This window comes from Sparassis crispa, assembly GCF_003851025.1.
Source record: "Sparassis crispa DNA, contig_000007F, whole genome shotgun sequence".
NCBI classification, from domain to species: domain Eukaryota; kingdom Fungi; phylum Basidiomycota; class Agaricomycetes; order Polyporales; family Sparassidaceae; genus Sparassis; species Sparassis crispa.
The window spans coordinates 1,758,378-1,781,977 of NW_020939754.1; the positions used below are offsets into that span (position 1 = coordinate 1,758,378).

A 23,600-nucleotide genomic window follows, 5' to 3' on the forward strand; every position below is an offset into this window, starting at 1 on the left:
GCTATCTGTGTATAGGGAGCATCTATGAGCTCGGATGACAGTGTGTATGCCTTATTCTATCGCCACATACAGAGCGACTCATTGTGCATGCATACTATGTTGGAGGATTCAGGTTCTATCATCTTTGACCACTGAGTGCCGCAATCTGCTCATCATGAATTCCACCATGCCGGCAGGAAATCTCCATGTTGATTCTTAGCCTACCGAGAAGTATGTGAACGCGTAACCTTCTCACTCCGCACGTCTGACAGGTCATTGATTGTACATGGCCTGTAGCGCTCTAGTACTGGTGTACTGGTGAGCCGGTGAACGTCCAACTAGTTCTGCCATTTGACATTCAAATCATGCTGCCCCGGATCGGCGACGCTGCAAGTATACAAAACGGGCAAATTCAGATACGCACGCCATACTAAATAGCACATACGGCTCGCTCAAGGTCGATCAGAGGACATCGTACGCGATATTTAGCGTCAACTGGGAAATGCCATCCATCGCGACTGGTACGGGAGCTGTCGCACTTTCAAGTTCAGTGCGCGTTCACGCATCGGTTTATTTGTCCCGGACAAATAGGTGCGGGTGGCTGCCTATACTCTCGGGCACCGTCCTCCACATCGACTCTCGACCAAAAGTGGCTCAAAAATTCTGCAGTTGTTTGGGTCTTGATGTACGGAGTACTCGAGAGAAGTGACTTCCCAAAAATTGTCGCTCCAGTGGCCATTCCTCGGCTGAAGTCATGTGAAGTTACCACAAAAAGGTTTATTTGTCCGGGACAAATAACGCGTGTGTGGCGCACACTTTCATCCTCAGGCTCGAGCAGAGTAGACGCTACATCGGCTTCTACTTTTTTTGTGCCTCACAATATCTGTGTCTGATCGTGGAGCGACAGGCTACGCATGCATGTACAACAACGGACCGGTCTTCGTCGATCTGCTGTTATTCTCGTAAGTTACCGAAGAACTCGGAACATGGAAGTAGTACGATTAGTGCTAGGCCAAGTGGCCCGACCCAACGAAGTAGGTATCGCAAGGAAGTCGGAGGATAGAAGAGGTTAAGACGTGGGGTATTGAAATAGGGAAATAATGCAAATGGTCTATGAACGAGAATATTGCACGGGAATCCGAGGAATAGTAAGTATAAACACAAGATAGCAAAGCAATGCGGCGTAGCGAGATGGAGCAGAGCCAATTCACTTCAGGAGAGACTGCAGACGTCTCTACAGGAAGCAGCGATCACATCGGCCGCCCCATTCCTCCTGGGGCGTACTGGCGCTCAATGTCTGTACCTCCCCAGCTCGGAGGAGTCTGACCAGAAGAGTCAGTCGTCGTACCCTCAACAGTCGGCGCAGCTGTCACGAATGACTGATTCGCCGTGCTGATGTCTGGCTGGCTCGTTTCATCTACCTGTCCATGCCCAATTATCGGCACGCCAAGTCGCTCAGTATGGACGCTCCGTTCAGATGGCGGCGCCGACGGTGCGCCGCTAGAGAACGTGGACAGAGCGGTCTGCAGCCCTTGGGAGCCCTCCCCGATGTCTGAGCCCGACGCTGCAGCAGGCTCAGGTTGAGTCTCCTCCAGTGGTGCCGGGACCTCGGCAATATCTTCAATCCCCTGGGCCGCTTCCTCTCTCCTCCACTGCTCTCTGAGCGGATGCCCGAAAGTGTGGTTCTCCGGACTGCTCAGCACCGCGTCCGACTGGGCCGAGTCAAACGGCGAGTCGGACAGCCGCTGCATGGAATTCGTGCGCGACCGCACGAGGTCCAGCGATGACCGGGAAGCTGCACCGATGGAGTGTATGAGCGACTGCGCCCGCGAGCGCACCGACTCCGAATGAGAGTGCGCTGAATTAGTACGCGAGCGCGAATCTGATCTCGATCCCGTACCAGATCGTGATCGTGAGCCGTTCGCCCGACGTTGGGAGAGGCTGCTTCCCCGCCGCAGGTTGATGAGCGACTGCCGCGGGCTGGGCCCAGCTGAAAGTAGACCGACGCTGTCGTGCTGCTCTGCCTCCTCTATCGAACCCTCCGCCTCTGGCACGTCCATGAGAGACTCCTCGTGATAGCCCTCGTTGTCAGTATCGACCGCAGGGACAGGTACGGGTCCGAATGTCGTAGACGTCTCCGTCGCTGCACTTCCTGTTCGAGTGCGTGCACGAGGCCGGGCGGGGAAGACCACTGGCGAGGGCGATCCAGGAGAGCTCGGAGTGGCGGAACCAGGAGTGCCTGGAGCAGGAACAGTTCGCGCCCTCGCTCTTCTTTCCACCTGCGGATGTCTGGGCGGCATCGGCATGACGCTGCCGCTGAAGCTGGATGCCAGCGGGCTTGGAGCGTTGGAGCTTCCGAGGGACAAGGGTGAGTCCGTTGACTCCCGATTCCCCGTCGACTGCGTCGATCGCGAATGGTGTGTTGATCGCGACTGTGTTGACCGCGACTGTGTGGAGCGCGACTGTGTAGAATGTGTCTGCGTTGAGCGAGAATGCGCTGAGTGAGGTGTAGAGTGTGAGGGCGGCGACATACGAGACGCAGAAGACATGCTCGTGCGCTGCGGTCTGCGGAACTGGAAGGGATATCGCGAGGCGACCGGGCGGCCCAAACTGGACATAGAACCGGAAGTGCGTCTCTCCTCACTCGCTTCCTCTTCCTCCTCTTCCTCCTCCTCTTCTTCCTCCTCTCCCTCCTCTTCTTCGTCCTCCTCTCCCTCCTCTTCTTCCTCCTCTTCCCCATCCTCCTCGTCATCACCCTCAATCGGCACCTCGACCCCCTCCTCAGGCTCCGGCGAAGGCGGGAAAGGCACAACATCCTGAGACGAGACCTGCGCGCCATACCCCGTGAACGGATACGGCAGCTTCATCAACGGCCCTGATGGATCAGCTGAGAGCTGCTCTTTGGACTGTACAACAGCAGCAGGCGGAGCGACACCACCCTCCGGTTCCCCAGCCTCCTGGCTCCTCTTCTCTTCCACCAGCTCTGCACCCATCGGCACAGGACTTTCGAACAACTTGTCCGAGAGCACGGGCCGGCGCGCAGGCTGCGGGCCCGACGGGAGACCCGCGGCCGCAAAGACCTGCTGCATGCCCTCAAACGGCATGGACGCCTCGGGTGACTCTGCGTGCCCCTCCTTCGGTGCGACGCCCGAGCTCGAGCGCGGCGGTTTGAGCGTCATGCAAAAGTCATACGAGTCCTTGATGCGCAGGAGCGTGCACTCCTTCCAGCTCCACGGCAGCGCATCCATATCCGCAGCGTCCTCGCCGCTGAACGCCGTAACCGTCTTCTCCGCGTCCTCCTCCTCCCAGCGGTATCGTGGCCCACACAGACCGGCACAGCCGTGTCCGCTGAAAATCCAGAGGCCAATCCTGCAAGAAGGTATATCAGAACATATCACCGGCAAGGTATACCGCGGAGATCTATCGACATACAGACTCAAGAAGAGAACCAGGATCCGCCATGCCGTCCATGCGGCATTAGCGATGAGCACGCCACGGGCGTACCCGGATAGCGTTCCGTTCGCGCGGAAGAATGCCCCATCTCGTTGGCTGATGCCTGCATCGGCAAGAGCAAGATAATCCGCTTGGGTGGAGGAAAATGCCAGCAGCAGGGCCAGCGACAGCGCCGCACGCGGCAATAGGAGTGCGACAGTGGGCCAATTCTGGGCATAATAGTATGCAGTCTCGGCGAGTCCATCGCGAACGTTGGCATGCTCGCCAGAAAAGGCTGAGGAGCGAATATGATACATGAAGCAGAAGTTCGTGTACGAGGTCATGCAGACATAGTTGAAAGCAGGTGAGGACAAGTATATTGGGAACATTAGCGGTCGCTCTATGCGGACGGATCAGTAAAAGCGACCCGAAGCAGCCATACTTGTACTCACTAACTCTCCAACGCCGGTAGAAGGAGTATAGCAGCTCATACACAATAAACACTACAGCAATCCAGACAAACCAGCAAGCAATATACGCGGCAGCGCCTAGCGCCCAATTCCGACCAGAGCCTGGCACGCCTGGTGCAACGGGATTCGGATGCTTGGCTACTCTATAGGCAAAACACAGTGAGACAGGATAAGTCGACGAGAAAGAAAAACTCACAGTATCAATATATATACAGCATTGAAGTCGAAAAAGGTCTGCAGAGGGATGTGGGCGAGAACAAGTACAGGAAACAGGAAGAACCAGAGACGAGTTTTCCAGGAGGGGCTTCGAAGCAGCTCTAGATGGAGTGCCATCGAGTTGAAGCGGGGCCGAGGGAAATGTGAGAAGGCACCCGACGAGAAGAGCGTCGGTGACATGCCGGCGCTTGTCGCGCGGGACCAAACGCGGGCATGGGCGGGGTTGGAGAACGCGCGCGACTGGTCCGTGGGTTCGCGCTGCCTCTTTACATCTTCCACACCCTGCGTTGTTGAGCCCTGCAAGCTGACGATACGCACCGATCTCGGAGTCGGCTTGCGCCCGACCACGTAGGATTCGTTACTTGGGCCGGGTTCGCTGAACATGCCCACCACAGACGACTGTATGGTCGAACGGGGGGCTGGCGGCGGGGGCCGTTTTGGAAGCCAAGATGGGTATCCTTCGGAGCTCGACGACACTCTCTGCGGCGACTGCGCCGAAGACGACGGTTGTTCTGAAACCGGGGTAGGGCGGCAGTGCTGTTGCTCTGCCTGGTCAGATTCCACGCGAGAGCTCGGCCGCGAAGGAGAAGAATTTTGGCTGTAGTCCTCTGGAGGCGTTGAGGAGTCGTACTGTCGTGACATATCCGTTGATTAGATGCAAACATGCAAAAATGAGTAGAGTACGCAAAGTCCGTGTAGATAAGATGAGGTTACGCGTAAACGGGAGACGCGAGCGCGACACTCAGAGCTGAACACAGGCTCTAAAGCGCAGCAGCTGCTGGGACCTTGAACGCGAGAGCCTCGTGCGCAGTGACGATGGGCAGCCTCGTGTAGGGCGAGCAGACAAAAAACGCGCAAGCCGACGTCGACCATCAACAACTTACCAATATGTACTAGCCGCCGGCGCGTCCGGATGTCCCCGTAAATTGCTTCCGGAAATACCTCCGTGCAATCGACGACAACTTCGGCGACGAGAATTGAACGGAAATGAAGGAAGGGAAACGAAGGTGAGGCAGATCAGTTGTTACGACTATCCGAGTGGTGGTCGACGATGAAGATGCGATTTTTATCGAAATCTCCCTATGTTGCCATGTCGATTTTCCCCAGACCTACCCGATCCGTAAGTTGACGTTCTGTTTGTATTCGTGGGTCCATTCACGATAATCAGCTTCGACGCCTAATGAATAGTCTGATGGAAATGAGGTGACGTCCAGCTGGAACCCGTGGCCTTCTGAAAAAAAGTATCTTCTGCACGAAAGCCGCCATCAGGTGATTCCAACCATCCTTGAGCTTTCTGTCACTGGATGCGGCGAGTCTATCCCCTGTCTCATCGATGAACAATCAGAGTGGATTATAGACTGCCTATTTCTGTTGGATAGGTACGGTTAGGGCCCATCTGTCTCGATGCCTTTCCTCCCGTGTTCCGAGCAGAATACTTGAAGCAATGGACGAAATGCATCAAATAGACGATGGCCTACACTCCGGACCCGTCACGCGATGTGGACTTCAGTCTATTCCTAGACGTTTGTTACGAAGGAGTCAGTTGTAGCAATGGAGGAACCTGCATACAGAGCGCAGGACATCCCGCAACTACCACCTGCTCCTCGCACCGAGGTCAGTGCGCACTGCCTACGCAGCAGTCAATCGTCTTGTGTCGTTAACACTCACGTTGCTGTCAATCTTGCGATGGCCACCGATGTTTTAATTCCAGAGTAGTAGCCTGTAACCGCAAACTACGCCTTGTGTTTCTTTCTCAGGCATGAACAGCTCGTCATACGCATTGCTGGCCTCATCATTACGGTTACCGACAGGTATCGGTTGATACACCTATACTTTGTTCCCGTTCCGACGGTGTACCGGAGACGGACCTCCCAGGATTTTGAGCCTATTTTGGAGTCCAACAAAGGAGATGCAAGGACTTGAAAGGGAGGCATAAGGAGGCTGGGCAGGGATCATGCAGGTAGGTGGAAAGGAAAGGCAGCTATGTTTCATTTGTCTCCAGACTTTATATTCTGTCGCAGATCCTGCAGGATCTCCTTTGTCACTGATTCAGCCAGATTAATTGGGCTTAGGGTTCGAATGTTTCAGTTGAGAAAATGAAACGCGCGACACCGTCAGATGCCAGGGAGAAGGGCACACCCATCTATAAGTGGAAGTCCACCTTCTTGATTGGGACAGCTTCGACCGCGCTTTGCCGAGCATCTCTCTGTAGCGTTAATCGCCTCGCGACATCGTCGTGGCTCACACGACGTTTGAGCCACCACGCTTCGGGAGGTCAACTTCCTTTACATCTAGCACGAGGTATGCATGCATTTTTTGTGTGTAGGAGAGGAGAGCGGGAGTAGGGAAATTGATCTTGGTAGGGCGTGCCAGTGGACGTGGAAGCTCACAATGGACAGGCGAACCTGAAGCCTTCATAACATCGATACACCCGACCATAAAGACAATTAAGCCGAACATGGACATAATATCAGGGTAGCAAAGCGCTCTCAGACAGCACAGAAACGCTCCGACGGCAAAACTGGGATCAAAATCAGGAACTCGTCGTTCTTCAGGAGTTTACCCAACTTCCAGGCTCCCCTGCGCACATACTCGTCCAGCACCTCCTGGGGCTCAGTATGGTCGACAGGGAAGTTGGTAGACACGGATGAGATCACGCCATCGGTGCGTGCATCACCGAACAGAGTGCCGCGAAGGACAGCGGTCTTGATGTATTCGACCGACGAAGTCTGAAGCACTGCTCGAGCTTTCCGAGCGATGAATTCGGTATCGACTTCGTCCATCCGAACATCTAGTGATCTCGTCAAATATCATGATTCCGATGGGAAAGATATCGTGCTTACGACTAAATTTGGCGAGAGCGCTACATGAAGCGGGTTGGGACGAGGCCAAACCGATAATTGTTAGCTTAGCCGACCACGCATCTCTTTTGAGGCGCAGTAAGAGCGTGGTTGCGATGTATTGCCTGCGGAAGCTGCGCTCGACCACAAGTTGTGTCACCCATCCAACCACATCTAAAACACATGGTAAGGTTTGACGAGAGGTAATTTACGATTACAACAAACCTTCACCGCAGTCCCAAGAAGTGGCGAAGGCGTGGCCGATCAATTTATCACCCTTCGTGAGGGTAACCAAGATACTGCGCTCGGGATCGCTCAAGCACTGAGCCTTCAACCTAGAAACCGTATTCTTCACCCGATCACCTTGGTATTCCAACAATCAGTGCATCGCGTGATGTCCATCCACTGAGAATGCTCACCGGGTACGTATTTAGGGTTTACATCCTTACAGTGCGTGGCCCAGATACCATAGTTTTCGCTGAACAATTCGGCGCATTGTGCAAGCTGGGTAGCTGTAATCTCGGGGCCCACAGTAACGCGAATTGTTTCTACGGCTTCAGAGATAGGATGAGGAGAAATGGAGTCTGTCATTGTCGTGGTGGTCGGACTACAAGACCGCCGAGCTACGTACACGAGTCATTAGGGTTCGTCAAGATCTTGTAAAGATCTGGCACGCATGGCACACATGAGTACTGCATGAGTACGTACTGAGCTACGTCTCTGCATTTTTAACAGATTTGCTATTTCACTGCATCGATGCACTTCAGAGCTAGAAGCTGTCCACGCCGATACGAGCTTGAGGCATAGCACCGCGACTGTGAAAGATTAACATAAATACACAGAAATAATACCTACTTATACCCAACTTTCTGAGTTGCAGTAAGGGGTAACAAAACGTCTGTTCTGTGCTCCTTCAATCACTTTGGTTATTCTAGCGTTTTTATGGCACTGGTCCTCTTCAGTTGGCGCCGGCTAATATTTATTATATTTGAGGCGCTCGCCTGGCGCTTATATTGCCAAATTAGTAGAAACGCGTCTCGATCGACGCGTCTCCCATCTTCGTCAAGTCGAATTTGGCGGAAAACTGCTTTAGACTTTGTTATCATAAGTGTTCTCGCACAACGCAAGAAGACTCAGAAAACGTTCAACCAACGGGAACAGTAATCGGAAATAAGGACTGACTCAGGTGAGCTACATCGTCTTCGTTCCTGCCCGCGGGCCGCCAGCCACAGAACAAGGTGGATGGTTTGAAGACAGAACGTGGGCAGTTTTGAACAACTGCAGTTCTAAATACCGTTTACATTTTTGCTGACTTCCGGTGCATTGTAAGGAAGCAAGGAGAACCACCTGGCATTTCAATCTCCCAGCGGCGTTTACCATGAACGGTTCCGTCGTACCTGCAGCGCACACCGGCGTATACAGGGTTCAATATGTCCTGACCAATTTATTCTCCAATGTCCAATTGCCCGATATCCAATCCGTGCGAGAGGATGCTGAGCTTGGTGAGACTCCAAAGTTCCTTACAGCGGACAACTGTCCTCGCTAAGCTGTTTGTGTTACGGTATTCAGCACCGTCTTTAAGGGAGAGTCAAAGTAGTGACAGATCCACGCCAGTAATGACAGATGGGAGTACGGGGAAGGTCATCCTCGACCCCGTCTCTGACGGACTGTTATACAATCATTTCCTCCCGAACCTCTTCAAATGGAGCTTTTTCGTTCATACTGACGACGGTAAGTGAACACCCTTTGCATTCTCTTTGCCGATACCATACTGCGCCGCATAGTTCCCGACGACCTACTGAAAGAATGCGTATGGGCCTTGGAGATGTTCATCCTAGAGCTTATCGAGAGTTCCGATGCTCAGCTCCGCGCCATGGGGCACATTACGCGACGAACTGCTGACAGTAAAATGGCGTACGCCAAGAACGCGATGGTGCGCTCACCGCTCTCTATATTCATTGTACCAGACTCAATCAGAGCACGAAACCGGAAGATCATGCATGCCAAATTCAAAGCTGCGATACATATGCTGTGGGTCGCCCCTTCGTACAGGTGCATCGACACGACTGATTCGAGGCTTGTGCAGAAAACCAACCATAAACCGTGCAGCTGATGCAGTAACGCACTTGAAACACGTCGTCGAAGTTGTTAAGAGTACCTCCGGCAGCGACTTATACAGCGGAAATCGGTGACGTATTCGCGTTATGTGTACGGCACGACAACTGATAGAAAGTGGCAGAGACCTATTTGTGACCTACGCCGAAGCTCTTCTTTGTAACGGTGAGGAAAATGAGGCACAGACGGTCCTGGAACGTGTCCTAAAGGTCGAGGATCCGTCGCCTGAAGGATTACTGTACCTCGTTAAAGCAAAGGCGCTCGTGTCCCGTGTGTACCGTTCTCATGGTCTTGAGCAGAAGGCTCTGAAGCAGTATGTGTTCTCGCTGATGCTCGTGATCTCATTCACGCATGAGTTTCTAGTGAAGAGTGGCTTGTCAAGTGGTTCCGCAAAAATCCCCACTTCCTACCGGAAAACCTGATGCAAGAGCTGCTGATGCCTGCAGGGGAGCCAAGTACGGTGCTTGAGGCACTCGGTGGGCCCGAGTGGCTCGACAATCGTCAGCACACCGATAAGACTGTCCATCGGCTGTCGAAGCAGTGCAGACAATGTGGTGCAAGAGAGCCCATCGTGAAGCTCTCGCTGTGCAGTGGCTGCAAAACCATCTACTACTGGTGCGTTCGTTATCTGCTCGTTGGTCGTCGTCATCGTCATGTTCTCCAAGCTCCTCTGCGTGTCAGAAGCAGAACTGGCCGTATCACAAGTGAGTATTCCTTTTTGTGGCTGACCGGCCTCGTACTCATGTCTCGATCTTAGAGCCGGATGCAAGTCAGTACAGGAATCCTCCTTTCCCTCGTACATTGCTGATGTGCAACCACCAGAGACAAGGCAGAGCTACATGACAGGCTTGCAAAGCTTGCCGTCTCGCAACCCAGTGCTGCTCAAAAGGAGAAGGACTTCCACGCCTGGCTGGAGATCTGTAACCAAACCGCCTTTCACCACGCCTTGGGGCTCCGGAGAGATCCCAGTCGCGGGCGCACGCACATCATCTTCCAAGAAGTTGTGTATACCCCAAAGGCCTCCGCGCAGGTGCGGCTTAAGTTCCGCATCCTACGCTGCGGGGTGTTCCTGATCGCCGACGTCCTCGGTGAGATCGAGCGCTTAATGAACCTCAATGCAGGAGAGGGAATGGAGTACGTCAAGAGCATATTCGACGAGATGGACTCGACTGGGATGCGGGGAAGAGGAGTTATGTTCCTCGTGCTGTCTTACGGTCGCGGAGTCCGACCATGGCTCGGTGGAGGTACGCACTCGTGGCTACGTGGTATGTCGCTCGAGGTACTGACTCAGCGCACGTTTGCAGACGCGGCGCCGTCCCCATTTCTGCAATCGCAGCCATACGATCCTGATTGGCGTACAGCACTGAATCCGACTATGCCCCCCGTGAAGATCGAGCTTGCCGGAGGCAAGATTCAAGACGCAGAGAATGACGTTTGATTTTGATATTTATGTTTCGAAGTCCAGTCGTCATTGCAATGAGTTCTTTCTTGAGCACAATCTCGATCTTCGCATGTCATTTGATGCCCATACAAAGGCGTTGAACATACCTGGTAAACTGTCCCATGAAGGCGACATTAATGTGTATTAAAGTATTTTGGTGAAAATAAAGTATTGGTGTGGCATTATCAAATGTCCATTTCCGGTGCGGATGTCTTCAAAGGCCTCTTCGCGTACTTCAGTAGCGTAACTATCGCCGTAGGTTTCATGCCTTCCATACGTTTCGCGGCGCCCTACAAATGCATGAGTGCACGCAACCATATGCACTAGGAGCGACTCACAATGCTGGTGGGACGAACGATGGACAGACGCTCCTTCACCTCAGAACTCAAACCATCAACAGCACAGTAGTCTAGCTGTGGATCAAGGACAAGTGCTTCGTCTTCGTGGAAGGCGACTAGATCTGCCTGTTGTCGACGAAGATGGAATCTGTAAATACCTGCAGCTACATGAGTTAAAATAGCGTGCTATGCAGGACAGGACTCACTGTCTGTTTGGACACGCGCTAGAAGCTGAGGGTCGAATTTCGCCATCCCGGGTATCGTACTCATTATACGGTCTACAGTAACCCCTCGATGACAGAGTAAGGTATAAGCACTGAATACAATGATGAATTGACACTCAGATGTGACGGACGGAGTATATACTAACCTTCTCGGCAGTCCATCATTGTTGACATCGAAGCCAAGTTCGCGCCAGCCCTTGATAACGGGAAGAATGAGTATGAAACGATTAAAATTTAATTACAATATAACACTCACATGGGGAGTAAGGACATGACCTTTCAAGTGTTCCGTAAGTCGTTCAATCTCAGCCCGGGTGGACAGAAAACGCGACCAGCGCTCATCTGATACCACGCCGGCTTTGCGACCTGTGCGAGAAGGGATGTCAAGACAATATGAATCGATCCTCAAAGGTCGCCCTACCAAGCTCAGTTAGACGCAAATCAGCGTTGTCGCTCCGGATAGACATACGATACTCTGACCTTGACGTGAACATGCGGTCTGCAACAACATGAGGAACGGGATCAGCAAGAGGCGTATAGCGGGGCGAGCCACTTACACGGCTCCTGCGCCCCCTTGACAATGAGATCATCAATCATTACGCCAGTGAAGCCATCCACACGCGAGATTATGAGCGCCGGACGGCTGAGAGCAGCAAGGCCAGCGTTGATACCTGCAACTACGCCTTGAGCGGCAGCTTCTTCATACCCTGTGGTGCCTGCAGTTGCAGATGAGCAATTAGCTAGGAACGTCCATCATTTTAGCGCTTACCGTTGATTTGACCAGCAAGAAAGAGACCCTGGAGTTGTGATCCAGTGAGTAATTCTATCAGACGACACGCGTTCTCTATACCTTAATGCGCTTCGTTTCCAACGTTGCTAAACACAGGAAAGATATGGATTCAGAAGTTTATAGAACGGCATTGGACTTCATTGACTCACGTTTCAACTCTCTTGGGTCAACGTAATCGTACTCGACTCCATATGCAGGTCTTACAACCTCTACATTCTCGAGACCCGGTATCGTGCGATACATATTCTCCTGCACCTCTTCAGGCATGCTGCACGAGAGCCCATTGGGATAGATGAGATCTGAGTAGACACGATCAGGTCATAACATGTAAGATGAGTCTTGCGGAAGCAAGCGGGGGCTATCAAGCACCGCAATAGAACTGAGAACGCTTGACAGACCGCTGCGCCATGCAACTGAAAAGGAAAGACAAACCGGAGTCGTATCCTTCCGGTTCAAGCCATACTATGTGAGACGCCTTGTCTGGGAAGCGTCTTACTTTCGCCTCGAGGGATGGACAATATCGGGGGCCTTAACGTGAATTAATATGGGAGGCTGACATCTGAAACAAGACAGTACAACCTTTTTTAGTTTCCTGGATATGAACACTGAGGTGTATATTGTCTCGAATGATCTGATGAGTCTCTGGGGTTGTATTGGTCTTGTAACACGAGATTTGGCGGTTCTGACATATAGAATGAGCTCCGACATCTTGGCCAAGGAGGTGAGAACGTACGGCATTATCGACACTGCTGTGCATGGAACAGAATGGACTGGGAAAAGCATCGCCCTTTTGCTCTTCCAGTCCATTGAAGTTAATGCTATCCAATTTCAGCCTTGCTGGTGTGCCGGTTTGCAAGCGCCCAAGCTGAAACCCAGCAGAGCGGAGACAACCCGACAACCCAACCGAAGGAGCTTCGTTCATTCGACCGGCAGGAAAGGTTTTCAGGCCTAACACCCCAATGAGCGGAGAAAGGAAAGCTCCAAGAAATCATCATACCGATATGTATCTCTCCAGAGAGAAAGGTTCCAGTGCAGATTACCACCTGTGAGCAGTTGATAACCTCACCAGAATCTATCATGATACTTTCAGCTGTAAGTCCAGGGTATGATCGTACGCATGTACCTAATCTTACGCCCTCAACTGTTCCCCAATTACTCGCATCTGAACCAGCAAAGTGGTTGAGCACGAGATCGAATACACTGGCTGCACGAATACGGAGATTGTGCTGGCTGTGGAGAGCTTCTTGCATATGCTCCTTGTACAGCTTTCTGTCCACCTGCGCTCGCGGACCCTGGGCATTCTGCTGTTGCAAATTCGGGAATCATTTACGAAAGAGTTATGACCTACCCATGCAGCCGCGCCCTTTGAACGGTTCAACATATGAAACTGAATACCTGCTTTATCTGGGCTGATAATCAGACTCCAATTAATGCATAGGAACGAAGGTTAATACCTGTTACTTTGCCACAGACACCATCCAGAGCATCGACCTCACGGACCAATGTGCCCTTTCCCACCCCTCCCATGGACGGATTACACGAGAGTTCACCGATCGTGTCCAGTCTCTGTGTCAGCAGCAACGTCCGTGCGCCTGTACGTGCCGCCCCTGCAGCAGCTTCGCATCCCGCATGCCCACCACCGATAACGCATACTAATCGTCTATCAGCAGTCTTCGTTTAGAGAATAGTCGATACGCACCATCATAGAAGTTCTTCCTGGACGCTAATGAAGTATAGGTGCGACGCAGAGACAAGTTGCATATACGGTGACGCATCCAATAGAGATCTAAGTAGGAGGATAGACTCGGAATGTAGTAGGCAAGTCCCAACTTGCATGTGAAATGGTCATGTGATCAGGTGGTTGTTTGGCAAAAGCTTCTGATCCTAACATGTTTGGCAACGACCTCTGATCCAAACATACACATCGAACCGAAAACTTTGTTTCTTTATTCGCCCTCTTTCATAAGACACACTGCTTCATTGACGCTATCATCGCAATGGGTGCCTACTATGATGAGATAGAGATAGAAGACATGGCATGGGATGAAGAAAAGCGGGTCTATCACTATCCTTGTCCCTGTGGAGACCGCTTCGAAATCTCCCGGAAGCAGCTTGCAAACTACGAGGACATTGCCATATGCCCAAGTTGCAGCCTCATCATCAGAGTGGTGTACGATCCAGTAAGCTATCATTCTTATTGTGCTACAATGAGCTCGAGCGATCTGAGTTCTCCGGTCTAGCTCGACTTTGAGGATGAGCCCTCGGATGACGATGAGGATGCGCTTGCGAGCGAGCAATCGGACGACAGCGAAGAACAGAGCGACAACAACTCTGAAGACGCGATGGAGCGTCTGACCATCTCTGATGAACAGCCGCGCCCTGTTCTTGTCGGGGCTTAGTCGTACCGATTGGTGGGCTGCGTGCGTAAAGTTTTTATGATATATTCTGATAAATCCTTGCAAAGGATAAATTTTTTCCCATTCTATTGGGTACCATGCCATCGCATTTCCCACTGTATCGATAGTATGATGTATTCTCTCTGTTGATTTATTCGGATCTTGACATCTTGCTTCGAGGGTCACAACAGAACCCTTTTATCCATAACGTGGATTGACCTCCCTTTTTCAACACATTCGGCACATACTCAGGCGTTCCAGACTCGTACCTTTCACTGACATACCGACTGCCAATGCCATACTCCAGGTTTTCCTTCGACGGCGTTCGAATTTGTCGGCGATGATTGTCTGTTTTGACCTGCGTCTTGAACCGCGTAACGGTGTGTACAACGTATCCCACCTTCTATTAAGGAGATTCTCCTGCGGTATTAACGTAGTCTGAGCTTTCATTTACGCATAATAGGAAATTATGAAAGATACTCTAAGGAGGGTGCAGATATCTCGGCCAACGAGCGCGCCGCGGTCAGTCGTCTTCAGTATAATCGACCTTCTCGTCGAACCTCAAGCTCTCGTTCCAACTCTTCTTTCTCCGCGCGCCGATGGAGTAGTGTAACTTGCTCATCCAGGATCCCCTCGTCCGAACCATCTCCTTCACCACACTATCAGCGAAGTGCCGCGCCGGATCGGCTGGCAGTCCTAGCGAGTTCTCGGCATAATCCATGACGCGATGATGAAGAGACTCGCGGACGAGCGTCATCCTGTGGAGCTCCGCAGGACCGATCCACAGGAGGCACGCGAAGGCGATGAAAATGCGTGCAGATGCCATCGAGTCTTCCAGCCACCTGAGGGTCACCCACATCACCAGCGGAACAAACATCGCTGCTGCGGGGGAATAGAAACAAGTGCAGGCCATTGCGATAGGGAGAACGGACGATAGTGAGAAGAACCCGAGCAGCTGCTTCGTGTGGGCGATCCTAACCTCCGTCTCGGACATCGGGCCTGTGGTTTTGTACCACCGCGCACCCAGCCCCGTGGATATGAAGACCGGTGCCCAGAGAACGACGCCGGGAAGACACAATGTAAGCAGGAGGACCGTCCAGATGAGGCTAAGTGTCATCTTGCACAGGATGGCACGCAGTGACAGAGGTATGTGGATACATTCGTCTTTGATGTGCCACCGCGATAGTTGGTCCTGATACTCCTACGAACAAGTGCATGGGTGTAAGGCTACAGGCGAGGACGAGGAATATTAATTCTTACTTCGAGCGCGTCTTCCAACCGCATGATTCTGCTGCTGTTTGTATTAACAGGTATCTTGACATTTTTATGGCTTCCGGCGTCCTTGAAGGCCTCCAGGAAAGTCTTCACCATGCGGACGTGGTCACCCAAAGAGATCGTAGTGCCGAGAGGTGCATAGATTTGTGCCGCTGTCTTCGCACTGCGCAGCGTCTTCCATGACGGCGCGTGCAGAGTCCCCGCGCTGATACGTTCGTGGATTATCCCGGTGAGTTTGCAAATACACTCGAAGTCTACTGGTTCTAACAATTCCGGGTTGTACTGTACGACGATGAGAAACTTTCCAGATGTCACGTGTCGCGAGCACATACGCACTTTCGGTCTGAATTTGATCGGAGGTTGGAAGGACACTAGGACGTCTGATCGGAAGTGCTGTCTTCGCCTGCCCAACATTAGTTGGTCACGAAATAGGGATGAAAAGAGTGTCGCCTTACATGTAAGTTATCGAACAAGGTAGAATGGAAACCTCAAAATCTGGCTTGTCTCTATTTCGCGACAAGACTTGCGAAACGATGCGAGAGACTGAGCGTAATAGGATGAGGGCTGGCCAAACAGGTGGAAGCAGCGAACGAGACACACCTCCGGACTTCAGAGGTGCCAATGCCGGACTGTACCTACTGACGCCCTCCGGAAAGAATCCAATGATTTCTCCATCTTCTAATGCCTGGCAAAGAGCTGATATTCAACATTTGGTCGGACTTAGATGTCAGGAAGCATACCTCAATAAGCTTGATCATTGTGTCTGTATTGTCAACCGGTGCGCCTGGGAAATCGACTCGTCGCTTGACCGGAACGGCGCCGGTCGCCTCTATGAGCCAACCTACAAAGGATTTCTTTCCAAAGTGAGTTGACTTCGCGGTCATCCTTAGCAAACTCCGTCGCTGAATGAGCCGAGCCTGTTACTTCTTCAGCCAGCGGACGTGTGAGCAAAGTGGCTTACCTCAAGAGGCACAGAGGTCAGAAGTACGCTAGTGTAAGGAAAGTTAGTATGCTACGTACATTCTGATTAATCCCATTGCAACTCACGAAGCGTCGGTGATCGAGTTGTCATGGTTGGCACACAAGATACTGGAGAGCGCGTCTGAGAGAAAGCCACGACTGTTTCAAATCGACGGTATATACCAAGACTCACTATCTCCTGGAATCAGGTGCGTATTCTCGACGACTATGTTTCCGTAGAAAATCTTGAGAACCAGCTTCAGAAACAGTCTTTGCAGGCGAAATTCGATCAACATGAGTTGCGCTTGTTTATGTGGGAAACATACCTGATACAGAAGTACGACCAAGGGGTGGTGGTGGTTGCGGTCATGCTGAACTGCAGGTCGCGACGCCTGGAGTGCCATCGTCCGTGAGCTTTTATTTGAGTCTGGGTCTATTCGAATTCAATTCACCTCTTGTCGGAGTCAGAACGAGCCTGAGAAGCAGCGCAACATGTTGTGCAATTTCCGACGTATGGTGCCTCGCGTACGGATAAGATGTGCTGAAACTGGATGGTAGATGATGCGGTCCTAACGATACAAGTGCGGCGACGGGAGACGGAATTCTCGCTATTGTATGTTCCTTCATTATTTATAGATTAAAGGCCATTGATCGTATGACGACTCGTCAGGCCCGGTGAAAATCGTCCTAAATGGGAGCAATTTGTGTCGAACGCCTGCAAAGGCAACGTACCTGTGTCATGTAACGAGAGCAAGCGAGGTCAACTGTCCGATGCGTGTGACCACAACATTCATTTCTGCCAATTCACACCAAGGTTCGTGCAGCGACTAAGAACTTCCAATGGCCTTAAATCATCTCAAACGTCCCCGGAATGGATCTCAAAATTTTATACCACTCAGAGTCTCATCGCACCATCCAAGCGAGCGTGGGTAACGTACTTCGGGCGTACGGGTGCTGGCGCTCTTGCTTGTTTCCCACTCTCTCCTTCTCCGCTCTCACTTTCGTCTCGTCCTTTTGACTGCCTCCTTCCCGGAATCCCACTCCATCCATCCTTGCATCGACTGGGAGGTGAGCACGCTACGCGATTCCACATGATGTGCCAGTGTTCGCAATGTTGTCCAGCTCCAGTGTCGTCTTCAGACCCTTGCGGCGATACCGTGACCCTATCGACGTCAAGTGTGAACAACAGGTATGCTGTCATCCTTTTACTATGTTCCTACTTCGTAACACCTGCTTAGTTGTGACTTGTTTACTTGCGGGAACAAATTTAAAATCGTGGCTAGGCGTGCTGCAGTTCAAGCAGTGCTTGAACCCGAGCACGCTCATCCACGTATGCCGGTAATCACGACTTGGTGAGTATTCCTACCCGTTCCTACGCTATACGGACCTACTTAAGTCCCGTCAGGGGAAGTTCAGGGCGGCAGTCACAGGGTGCCTCCTTATGCACAGTGCAGCATGCTGATATGAATAAATGTGTACCTATGTATGTAAATAATTTGTAGGGCACAAATATATTTTTCAACATAATCTCACAGGTATCCTTGTGGGTGTCAGCTGTAGTTCAGTGTGAGCATCTGAAATGCAAGCATTTGATGCAATTGGAGAGCACCTCATGCGGCGTTATTCGAAAGCGATTGGTGCCCTTCCAGCAAAGACGATATCGATAGGCCCCTACAAAAAGCTCCGTTGCGGACTGCGAAATCAAACGCTCCCGAAATTCAGGTGGGTGGCGGCCCCACCGTGCACCTTGGTGCTACCAAGTCGCGCCGCCTGGGCCGCTCTGTCTCGTACCCAGACGGTCATCTCATCGCACCCCACCACCGCAGATAACACGTACCTTACGGTTAGCGCCCATTAGCCACCCAGCTTCTTCAATTCTGTACCTGGCTTTGCCGTCTCACTCATTGAGCTCAACTTTTGCTTTCTATGCCCAATGCTCACAGTTTGCATGTATTTTTTGAGTTTCTATGAATTCAGTAAGCTTCTAAAAACCTCTGAAACTATTGTGAGATGGCTCTGAGTTTACTCTGACACAAAGGGGTGTCGGAAATGCTCATAGTCAGCTGCCTTGGCTGCTCAAATGGCGGGTAGTGAAATGTTTCTATGTGGATATACAACATTAAAACACAGTGATGATTTTTTTGTGTGTTTGTGGCCTGCATGATGAAGGAAGACATTCACAACAGTTGCCTAATTCGGCACAGACCTAGCCCATGGTCCATCATTTAGCCCGCGCCTTAGCGGGCGCTAACCGTAAAGTAGGAGGCCTCTATCAAATGCCCCAGACGTGTTATCTGCGCCGCTGCGGTGGTAGGGTGCGATGAGATAACCGTCTGGGTACGAGACCAGGCCGCTCGCATCCACAATGTCCCTGATCCCGGCGAGATGCGAAGGCTACCCCGCCTATCAGGAGCTTTTTTTTGCGCCCAAAAGCCGCCTATGCTCGATTTTTTGACCAGGGGCCTAACGATATGATCCTCGCTGTCACTCACGGAGTCGTGCCATTTTCAAACGTGGGCAACTGTCACAGAACGAGAACAAATATCATTCAGAATTTGATCAGATTTGGTGGGAATTGACTACATTCGCATCGATTTTTGACCGGGTGCATTAGGAAGACAATGGAGGTTTCGCACCTACCACCGCTGATAACACGTCTGGGGGCAGTTTTGAAGCCTGCAGTAATTAGCCGCTTGAGAAGGTTCGCTTATGGGCTTCTTTATGTAATTACTGATGTCTGCCATTTCGTCCCAAGGCGCGACCTTTGCTTTCTCTACCCCACGAGAACCATCGTTACATTTTTTTTGGTTTGTCATAGAAGCATTGGCTACTCTCGAAGCTCTTGAGAAGGCTCCTATCTCGCTCTGACTTGAATACCCACACTCATTCAGCTGCTTGCTCGGAGTGAAAGTGCCGATCTATTGCACTGCCGAAGCGTTCGAACTGCCCTGTCGCAACGTGTACTTTTCGTGTCGACCCGCGTGGACAGTAGCGCAATCTTCGATGAAGGTGGACATTAGAGCGTTACAGGAATTTCTCTGGAAGAGATGTAGCCATTCTGAATATGCCAGAATTCCCCGGAGAAACAAGGAACGAGCACTTCTCGTGAGCATCTTCAGTTACTGCGCAGTTCGGTCTTTTTTCGTCTGACCATTAATTATCAAGTTATAGTATATGGAAACAGAGACTGACATGCTCCGAGTCTGATCATCGCGGCGGATGCCGACTTGTACCTCTCGGCCCCCACTTCATTCAAGTTCGCTTTCTTGCGAGTACTTCTTTTGACTTCGGCCGCAAATTTTCGACGTCAAAGCGACCCAGACGGTTATTATATGTACCCTACCACCGCAATCGGATAACAAGTCTGGGTAGTTTGATAGAGGCCGGACTGAATCATTTAAACGGTTTACTGACTCGGAGAACTTAGCGTCGACATTGGTTATTCGTTTTTAGAGATGCCATTAGAATGCACGTTATTCGGAGCCTCCTTGCCAATGAGTCTGTTCAGAAGCCTCCCGCGGGAAAATAACCTCCCCTTCCCCCGAAACTGCTGAAGAGAAAAATGTGAAGACGAAAATACCATCAAAGTTAATAGGCGCCATCGCTGGCGTCAACCACTGACATCGAGCACTGCGCGTCTTTGACAATATTGCTCGGCGTGTCGCACAGGGCGGACCGCGTCGGCGTCATCATTGATAACGAGCAACGGCCGGCCGAATTTGGTGTGTGTCATCTCTTTGGCTCTGTGCGGTCAAGATGCCCACTTGACACGAAGCTTTTTCACTTCACCTTAACAACGACGGAACACCACTGCTCGATGCGGTAGGTGATGAGCGGCACCCGATGGACGATTCATCGGACACAGCGACCCACGGTAGCGCCCGGCCTATGCGTACGCCTTTGGTACGCCTCACTGAGATCCACAGCGGACCCAGGAGACCGCTATTAAGCGTTGACAGGTGAGCATTTTCATTTGTTTTCAGAGCCATCACGAAATTACCCAAAGCAGGGGGGGTTTCTGAGTAGACTAATCCCCTCACTGCCGCAATGAAAGGCAGGTCTCGTTATTCTTTGGTGCGCCGAGCTTTCAGAACTGAAACTGCTTTGATACAGGCAACTTACAGTACAGTTAACCAATTTATTAAAGTCGTCTTCAGTGCGTGGGTGAGTTTGGAGATCACGGTAACGTCCGAAATCTTCGACATCGAGTTGGTATTACGACAGGAAGGTGCTTCCATTCCATCGCCATCGTGTCACGGACTTATGTGATATGTTTGAGGATGTGCCTTGAACGTCTTGATTACCCTGGGCAGGTTCTATACATTTCCCTTCCCCCCACTTGTATTCCCACCGCCTTTGTTCGGTGGGAAGAACCAAGGCAGCTGATTTTTGCTCACAACCTGTTGCTCAAGGGCACCTGTAAGGTACAAACGTTGAAGATTTCCACAGGACGCAAAGATGCGCCCACACAGATGGATCCTAGTACCTATAAGAACGATTGTGGCGTGACTGTGCTACACTCCGTTTAACCGGCACCATGGGCTCCGCTTCCGTTGGCGTTGATGAGGTCTCCCGCCGTTCGACTGCGAAAGATGTTCAATCTACTTCATGCGAAACAACGTCTTACCACGATGGGAAATCGCCGTTGGACACAGATGTCTACATCGTGGATTGGGATGGCCCAGATGATCCCGAAAACCCGAAGAAGTGAGTTGCAGCATTACTTGCTTTTTCTGTATGTTTAGGTATACCGTCCGATGGCTAGCTGGACTTACAGGCGAAAGTGGACACTTACTGTGATCGTCTCTGCATTTGCCTTCATAACTCCTGTGACATCTTCCATAATTGCTCCCGCCAGTGCTCAACTGGCCGAGGAATTCGGTTTGCGAAACACAACGGTGATAGCTATGGTGACGACTATCTTTGTGCTCGCTTATGGTGAATCATTCGTCTCCGTTTGCTGTCTCCTAAACCGAACTAACAAATTGACGTCATGTAGCGTTCGGGCCACTGCTTCTCGGGCCTTTAAGTGAGCTATATGGCCGGACAAGAGTACTTCAGCTGGCGAATCTCTGGTTCTTGGGTATGGCGCTACTCTATGCGCAATTAAGCCTTGTTGTTAACGCGGGCCGTAGCATGGAATATAGGGTGTGGATTTGCTCAGAACACAGGTCAGATTCTGGCATTCAGATTTCTTGCTGGCCTCGGCGGCAGCGCCCCGTTATCAGTACGTCCTATTCACATCCTTTGCACCGTCATCGGTACATGCACTGGCTTAAATCATTTTCTACGTATTTTGTAGGTTGGTGCAGGTGCTCTTGCGGACTGCTGGTCCCCCGAAGAAAGAGGCAGAGCCATCGCCCTGTATTCGGCCGCCCCTGTGCTCGGTCCAGTCCTGGGTCCGGTTGTCGGGGCTTGGATCGCACAGAAATCACACTGGCGATGGGTGGTAAGTCGATGGAACTCATCTCGGCTTACTCGTGTTCATGATGTGGTGGAGTTCTACTGCACGAGTTTAGCAGATGGGGTGGTCCAGGTCCTTGGCATTATTCTTTTGAGGGAGTGTGAGCATGAAATTCGCGGACATTGTGCATCGCTGATCAGTGTGCTATGTAGCCTTTGCTCCCGTCCTGCTAGAACAGAAAGCTGACCGGTTACGGAACAATCCGACTGAGAAAATCCGCGAGGGACAGAAGATCTGTACTCCATACGATGGCGTTGACCGACAGTCCGTGCTTTCAATCCTACTGTACGCCCTATAGCCTGATTATTTTTTAAAACTTCTTAGATTTAAAGCGGCCGTAGTCAAAGCCCTGAAGCGACCCTTTATGCTCTTCCTCTGCGAGCCGATCGTGCAATTGCTCGGTGCGTACTTCTGCTTTGTGTATGGCGTGCTATACGGTATGTCAATAATTGCTATATCATCAAGAATTTCCTTTGACACCCCTTACAGTGTTTCTGACAACAATACCTACCATGTTCCAACGGGTATACAGGGAAACTATTGGGATTTCTGGACTCAACTACTTCGCTCTGGGTGTTGGTCTAGTAGGCGCCGCACAGGTCAACGCGCTGCTCTTGGATAAGATATACAAGGACCTAACAAAGAAGAACGGCGGCGAAGGAAAGCCAGAGTACCGACTACGTGAGCTACCTCACATCATTCATCGCGGTTGAAATCGACGAATGTGCGCACTGATGCGCCAGCAATAGCTTCCATGGTGCCGGGGACTATACTTACCCCCATTGGCCTCTTCTTGTCGGGCTGGACAGCAAGATCAAACATTCACTGGATAGTCCCTGATATCGTGAGCTCGTTGCACTCGTGCACGGTTCTCGCATTTCAATCTCATATTTTACATCAGGGAATCTTCATGGTAGGAGCAGGTACGATCCTCAACTTCATCTGCGTACAAACGTACATCGTCGATGCCTTCTCGCTTCACGCTGCGTCAGGTATTACTCAATCAGTTCCGGGCTTGTAGCGCTAGAATTTAAATTCTGTGCTTAGCGTTGGCGGCGGTTACATTCTTACGCAGTCTCGCGGGGTTCGGCTTCCCGCTGTTCACCCCCTCCATGTATACTGCCCTAGGATTCGGCAAGGGTAACACCATCCTTGCCGTTGCAGGTATCGTCATCGGCTGTCCTGCGTACGTTGCTCTCGTATCCGGCTGCTCACCGTCGCTCAACCTACCCTTTCTTAGGCCATTCGTTTTGTATTTCTATGGCGAACGCATACGAAAAGCTAGCAGGTTCGCAACAAAGGCGTGACCTCAACTGCTTCTGGATTGGCTTCTTGAATCGTTCTAGTTACTTGGGCGCCTTGTGGATAATACTGTATTTCTCACAACGTTATTCCCATCAATGATAATACAGCTGACATGGAAGGTTTAAAAGCGCCATCCTACAGTGAAAGTGTTTCCAAGGAACATCCAGGGTCGGCCAGGAGACCAGCTATTTTACAGCTGTTGTGAGTCAACAGGCCGATAAGTTTCAGATCTGTCACAGGGAACTTCTGATATCCTGCTACATCGAACCTTCAAATTTCTATAATTACAACTTCAGTTATAAGAAATTCCAAGGGGGCCCTGAATGACAGATAACTGCTCGTACTCTAACTGCCG

General features: G+C 51.3%; 7 protein-coding genes across 7 annotated transcripts; 3 read left to right on the forward strand and 4 right to left on the reverse strand.

The window, feature by feature from the left end:
* Positions 1-1,229: 1,229 nt before the first annotated feature.
* On the reverse strand, positions 1,230-4,739 carry SCP_0805890 (hypothetical protein; the record flags this gene model as incomplete). The annotated part of the gene is made up of 4 exons (XM_027761177.1): positions 1,230-3,348; positions 3,412-3,811; positions 3,864-4,024; positions 4,078-4,739. 4 exons carry the CDS (start codon positions 4,737-4,739, stop codon positions 1,230-1,232), a joined length of 3,342 nt encoding a protein of 1,113 aa, XP_027616978.1.
* A 1,847-nt stretch (positions 4,740-6,586) lies between these two features.
* On the reverse strand, positions 6,587-7,528 carry SCP_0805900 (predicted protein; the record flags this gene model as incomplete). Its single annotated transcript, XM_027761178.1, has 4 exons — positions 6,587-6,888; positions 6,941-7,111; positions 7,163-7,300; positions 7,357-7,528. 4 exons carry the CDS (start codon positions 7,526-7,528, stop codon positions 6,587-6,589), a joined length of 783 nt encoding a protein of 260 aa, XP_027616979.1.
* A 787-nt stretch (positions 7,529-8,315) lies between these two features.
* On the forward strand, positions 8,316-10,490 carry SCP_0805910 (hypothetical protein; the record flags this gene model as incomplete). Its single annotated transcript, XM_027761179.1, has 11 exons — positions 8,316-8,439; positions 8,507-8,668; positions 8,722-8,870; positions 8,931-8,968; positions 9,024-9,125; positions 9,177-9,365; positions 9,416-9,667; positions 9,718-9,756; positions 9,810-9,821; positions 9,875-10,296; positions 10,357-10,490. The coding sequence occupies 11 exons, from the start codon at positions 8,316-8,318 to the stop codon at positions 10,488-10,490; spliced, it is 1,623 nt and encodes a 540-aa protein (XP_027616980.1).
* A 188-nt stretch (positions 10,491-10,678) lies between these two features.
* SCP_0805920 (Mitochondrial translation optimization protein) lies at positions 10,679-13,620 on the reverse strand (the record flags this gene model as incomplete). The annotated part of the gene is made up of 18 exons (XM_027761180.1): positions 10,679-10,783; positions 10,832-10,989; positions 11,038-11,147; positions 11,202-11,251; positions 11,312-11,421; positions 11,477-11,554; positions 11,613-11,771; positions 11,825-11,852; positions 11,906-11,931; positions 11,995-12,144; positions 12,278-12,373; positions 12,425-12,527; positions 12,579-12,793; positions 12,843-12,917; positions 12,969-13,137; positions 13,194-13,249; positions 13,300-13,497; positions 13,545-13,620. 18 exons carry the CDS (start codon positions 13,618-13,620, stop codon positions 10,679-10,681), a joined length of 1,962 nt encoding a protein of 653 aa, XP_027616981.1.
* Positions 13,621-13,842: 222 nt separating this feature from the next.
* SCP_0805930 (zf-CSL-domain-containing protein) lies at positions 13,843-14,244 on the forward strand (the record flags this gene model as incomplete). Its single annotated transcript, XM_027761181.1, has 2 exons — positions 13,843-14,025; positions 14,086-14,244. 2 exons carry the CDS (start codon positions 13,843-13,845, stop codon positions 14,242-14,244), a joined length of 342 nt encoding a protein of 113 aa, XP_027616982.1.
* Positions 14,245-14,764: 520 nt separating this feature from the next.
* Positions 14,765-16,846, reverse strand: SCP_0805940 (hypothetical protein; the record flags this gene model as incomplete). Its single annotated transcript, XM_027761182.1, has 10 exons — positions 14,765-15,442; positions 15,502-15,798; positions 15,853-15,919; positions 15,972-16,059; positions 16,117-16,201; positions 16,257-16,433; positions 16,478-16,505; positions 16,564-16,618; positions 16,670-16,746; positions 16,803-16,846. 10 exons carry the CDS (start codon positions 16,844-16,846, stop codon positions 14,765-14,767), a joined length of 1,596 nt encoding a protein of 531 aa, XP_027616983.1.
* A 4,167-nt stretch (positions 16,847-21,013) lies between these two features.
* Positions 21,014-23,247, forward strand: SCP_0805950 (Efflux pump vrtL; the record flags this gene model as incomplete). The annotated part of the gene is made up of 12 exons (XM_027761183.1): positions 21,014-21,183; positions 21,254-21,414; positions 21,476-21,559; positions 21,612-21,703; positions 21,779-22,040; positions 22,093-22,204; positions 22,265-22,377; positions 22,430-22,621; positions 22,690-22,784; positions 22,842-22,932; positions 22,988-23,126; positions 23,181-23,247. The coding sequence occupies 12 exons, from the start codon at positions 21,014-21,016 to the stop codon at positions 23,245-23,247; spliced, it is 1,578 nt and encodes a 525-aa protein (XP_027616984.1).
* Positions 23,248-23,600: the final 353 nt, after the last annotated feature.